This window comes from Scylla paramamosain, chromosome 9 (assembly GCF_035594125.1).
Source record: "Scylla paramamosain isolate STU-SP2022 chromosome 9, ASM3559412v1, whole genome shotgun sequence".
Classification (NCBI taxonomy): domain Eukaryota; kingdom Metazoa; phylum Arthropoda; class Malacostraca; order Decapoda; family Portunidae; genus Scylla; species Scylla paramamosain.
In genome coordinates, this window is record NC_087159.1 from 9,047,501 (window position 1) to 9,052,500 (window position 5,000).

General features: G+C 37.9%; 2 protein-coding genes across 5 annotated transcripts in view; one reads left to right on the forward strand and one right to left on the reverse strand.

Annotated features, from left to right (window-relative positions):
• The window catches only part of LOC135103539 (uncharacterized), a 15,081-nt gene extending 12,018 nt beyond the window's left edge, over window positions 1–3,063 (reverse strand). Inside the window, exon 1 of one of the 2 annotated variants that reach the window (XM_064009953.1) lies at window positions 3,041–3,063. The gene's annotated coding sequence lies outside the window, so the exon portion shown is untranslated. Of the gene's footprint in view, window positions 1–2,820; window positions 2,966–3,040 lie in introns of those variants that run through there. The other variant, XM_064009954.1, reaches the window with a different exon arrangement.
• A 227-nt stretch (window positions 3,064–3,290) lies between these two features.
• LOC135103538 (uncharacterized) overlaps window positions 3,291–5,000 on the forward strand; it is a 7,424-nt gene continuing 5,714 nt past the window's right edge. For 2 of the 3 annotated variants that reach the window (XM_064009949.1, XM_064009947.1), the window contains exon 1: window positions 3,291–3,639. Coding sequence is in view for 2 of the 3 variants with exons in the window: in XM_064009947.1 (XP_063866017.1) it covers window positions 3,581–3,639 (59 nt within the window). In the remaining variant the exon portion in view is untranslated. Of the gene's footprint in view, window positions 3,640–3,795; window positions 3,820–5,000 lie in introns of those variants that run through there. The other variant, XM_064009948.1, reaches the window with a different exon arrangement.

The following is a 5,000-nucleotide window of genomic DNA, read 5'->3' on the forward strand; positions in this document are numbered from 1 at the left end:
TCTCTCTCTCTCTCTCTCTCTCTCTCTCTCTCTCTCTCTCTCTCTCTCTCTCTCTCACACACACACACACACACACACACACACACATCACGTCTTACTCTATATATGCACTCCAACCACTATGGCTGTGACAGACACCAGAATGGAAATATTCAAGCTATTCGATACATAGTATATATATATATATATATATATATATATATATATATATATATATATATATATATATATATATATATATATATATATATATATATATATATATATATATATATATATATATATATATATATATATATATATATATATATATATATATATATATATATATATATATAAATGAATAATGAAATAAATAAAAGAAAGAAAAAATAATAAGATGTTCCAATGAATAATACATTTGAGTGTTTTCAACTGCCAGAGGCCATCACACTCTAATCCTCTGAACAACAACAACAACAACAACAGTAGTAATAATATTAATATCTCCAAGCCCACTGGCACCTATATTCGTTTAGCGCATGATTTTTTGTTTTGTTAATGAATGAATGAATTCATTCATTCATTTCTCATTTATTAGAGTTATCCAAATAACAAGTAAATCATAATCAGTTGTTATCTAAACACATCCGCAACAACTGACAGAATGACAGGCGGCGGCAGCTTGCAGGTACTTAATTTTCTCGGAGACACATTACTTTATGACAGGCAACCAACTCCACTCCAGACGATTTTCTAATTCCTTCTGGACATGGTAGGATTAGCTGAACTTGCTGCAGGATCACAGCAAATCGCGAATGACTCACAATTAATGTTATAGAACAAGGCAGATCTGTCTGAGAGGTTTTTGCACATCATTATTATTGTCATTATTATAACTATAATAATAATAATAATAATAATAATAATAATAATAATAATAATAATAATAATAATAATAATAATAATAATAAACAAAATAATAATAATAATAATAATTATTATTATTATTATTATTATTATTATTATTAGTAGTAGTAGTAGTAGTAGTAGTAGTAGTAGTAGTAGTAGTAGTAGTAGTAGTAGTAGTAGTAGTAGCAGTAGTAGTTGTTGTTGTAGAAGTAGCAGCAGCTTATCATTTCTTTTATGTTCACTTGAATTTTTCTCCTTCCTCCTTAAGAGCATAACGATGAAATTTCAAATTCCTTTTATTTTGTAAAATATATTTTTCAAAATTTTAAGATCAATCCTCTTTCTTGTTTTATCCTTCAGGAGGTAATGATAATGGGAATTTAAGCTTCTTCCTGTTTCCTTTGTTCAAAAAGTCGATTCTTCAAAATTTTAACATCAGTTATCTTTCTTCCTTCGTCCTGAAAAAATCAAAGGAAGCCCTAAATACCTGTCTTGTTTTCTTTAGGTGCCAAGTACGTAACCATTGCACAGCTGGTCGGTACTGGTGCAGAACAACACCATCTGATGAGGTCAGTGACCACAGCAAGGACAGCAATGCACTAGTGTAATTTATTATACATCCAGCTTCCTTCATGAGGTTACACGCGGCAAAGTTACATTTCGCGTCAGGTGCAGGACAGACCGCCTACTTCCGCCGGGCTCGATCAGGTAGGTAGCACGAATGTTGAAGCTTGCAGGAACTGGACAGTAGGATCTGCGACGCACTGGTCGAAGAATGCACGGGCATGATTCGTACTGTACAGACTTGACGGCCTTGAACTTTAATACTCATTTCGATGACGCAAAGACTAAGCATTTTCTTGTTGGTGGTGGTAAAGTACTTGCCTGGTGATAACAGTGGTGGTGGTGGTGGTGGTGGTTGTGGGGGTGATGACGACGATGATGATGATGATGATGATGATGATGATGATGATGATGATAATAATAATAATAATAATAATAATAATAATAATAATAATAATAATAATAATAATGAAATAATAATAATAATTCATATAGTAATAAAAATGAATGGTAATAAAAATAAACATAATAATAATAATAATAATAATAATAATAATAATAATAATAATAATAATAATAAATATCCTCATTATCATCATTATCACCGTTGTCTTTATTATTAAGAGCCTTGTCTTGGGTAACACCTTGCCCCCCTTTTCACGGAGAATGATTCCTGGTGTACTCGTATACAGTAATACATTAAATAGATTATCATTACTATTGACATAAATGTTCTCTTTCCTTTCTTCTTCTTATTATTATTATTGTTATTGCTATCATCATCATCATCATTATCATCATTACAATATTACTACTATCATCATCATCATCATCATCATCATCATCATCCTCACCACCACCATCGTCATTGTCCTCATTACTATGTTAATTATTAATTGGTTCCAAAAGATACTCTTTCTAAATGTCGATGAGATGTACAGTAGAAAATGGCAGAAGGCATTCCAGCATCATAATAATGACCATATGAACTCTTCTTTCATTTCACTGCGGTACTTGATGAATTAATAATCTGAATCACGCTCACGTTTTTCATAATTGATACTATCAGGTGAAACCGAGACGTCTTTAATATAAACGCAGAAAAGAAAGAGTGGTAAGTGACTCATTATGAAGGCCACTGCTATACGTGTCTACCCTTGAGAACTTTAACGTGGTATAAGAAATGCTTAAAAGAAAAAATCTCTAGAGAAGGCGTCTGTTGCCCCTCTGTTTTGTGGGGAGACTGTAAGCAAAAAAGTGCCTCGTTTATTTATTCTTTCAGATACTGAGTGCAAGTATCATCGATTACTGATTACCGTCGACAAACACCTGTCATGAGATTACATAAGATAATCAATCTCTCACCTCGCTAGACAGCGCCACCACTCTCATTCACAACACACCGGCAGCTTCTCGCGCTCTCCTTCCTTCCTGATATCACCACAACGCACAGCCACAGGAGAGTACAATGCATCTCAAGAAGAGGCGCGGATGTGGAGTTTGTTACTAACACACGCATAAATGACCAGCGACCTCTAACAGTGAAAGTTCATTATCGTAGTCTTACTCATTATGTACGACTCACCTCTCCCCTTACGTACACCAAAAGCACACAAATGAAGGTTCAGCAAGCACGTCACCACTCACTTCTGATACGTTTTGATATACCCTTTCGAGAGTTGTTTCGTTAGTAAATATGCTTTGTTTTATACGTAATTCATGAGTGAATTTCATCATTCACTGTACTTTCCCTTCGGCTGTACGAGAAATAGTGTTTGTCTGAATCACTCCAGGAAATTCCCTCACAGTGCACGCCTCAAATACTGAGTGAGGAAGCCCTCCAGTTCGCTGACAGACAGGAGAGAGTGAGGGGGCAGCCTCCGCACTGTACAAGATGACTAGCCTTTCCTACTCTATTTTGTGAGGGACTAGAAAATTCGCCCACCAGCAACTCGACGCGGCAGTATAAATTTCATGACGTGGTCGAGAGTGTTGCGTGTGTTGTTGAACATTGGGAAGAAGCGTGTACTGCGTGGCATCATCTTAGGGGTGACTGAAAGCGGGCATATTAAAAGTCGCTTGTTTGAAACATGCCGGGACATGACCTGGACTTTGGCTCTCTCGTATGCAGGGGATACTCTGTCTGATGCTGGTCGCAGTTTGTTTTGAATTATCCACTGCAAGGTAAGTGAGATCTTTTCGATTTGCTGTGTGAGGTGCAGTGAACCTGTGGACACAGCGCCGGCCTTGGTGTGGCCGAAAGTTTGCTCGTTCTCGGGTTTCTGCTGAGCTGTGATTGTGATTGGCAAAAATGCGAACACGTAAAATACAATAAACGATGAAAAATTGAGCTGTGTAGCCAATGTGAGTTTTCAACATATAGTATGCGTAATAATAATTCATGCTTGATCCTGCATGATCAATTAAAAATGCGATGTGGGCGATGAGGCTGAACAGGATGCTCATTCTTTCTTGTAAGACGGTGAACACACCTCTCTCCCTTCAGTCCTCTTCTCCCTGTCATACTTTTCTTTCGTGCCTTCTTAACTTTCTTCACACGCAGCACTCGACAATCGAGTGGCCCCACATTGCAGCCCTCCACCTAGTGAAGATGGATGTGCCGTCGATCAGTGTGCCTATCAGATGAAAACACCGTTATGATCATCACAGTGCAATATATTCATACAAAAAAAAAAAAAAAGACTAGTGGTGAAAATAAACCTGTGTGGCGCTAGGGTGAGAACAACATGAACATTGACTATAGCTTATTCAGACAAGGCTCCACCACGGCGGCCTGACTAGATAATAAACTAAGGCGATGGGATCGCCCCGGTGCTCTAGTGCCAAAGTATCATATGTCGTTGTCTCCAGGCTGAGCGGCCGGGACGGGCAGGCGGACAGACGGGCAGGCGGACACGCCACTCACAAACTGCTCTGGGGCCCGTCTGGGGAGAACCCTTGAAAATTGGCGTGGGAAAATATTTTAGATACATGCCAGCCTACTCTTATCTGAGCCACTGATAAAAAAAAAAAAATACTGCCTGCTTTTCCTCCTTCCTACTATCACTATGTAGTGAGGCATTCCTAGAATGCCTCACTACATAGTGATAGTAATTGCCTTACTTCTGTAAATATAGGGATTATTGATTGAAGCGTCATCATATTCGGGGAAACCTAGCTTAGGGTAGGCATATTTGACCCATCTTTTGGCCTGGTGGTAGAGCGGCTGAGAGAAAGCACTGTTGTTTTAAGGACAAGTTTTCCTGGTTAGGATGATTAGAGGAGTGTGTCTTGTATTGTGTTTAATCACATAACTGCAACGCAGTACTTCATTAGAAATAATACTAATCCGTCATTAATAGTCAAGGTATACCAAAATAGATCCTACCAACTCCAATTAGCTTGAGGGGAGCCACGTGGCGTCCGTAAAATCTTTACTTGTGCCGGCGGCGTGTGTTGTGTAATAAGGAAGACATGCGACCTCTCACAAACGCTCAAGGACTCATGACTCTGAGAACACCATTCCCAGAACTCAGTTTTTGTTT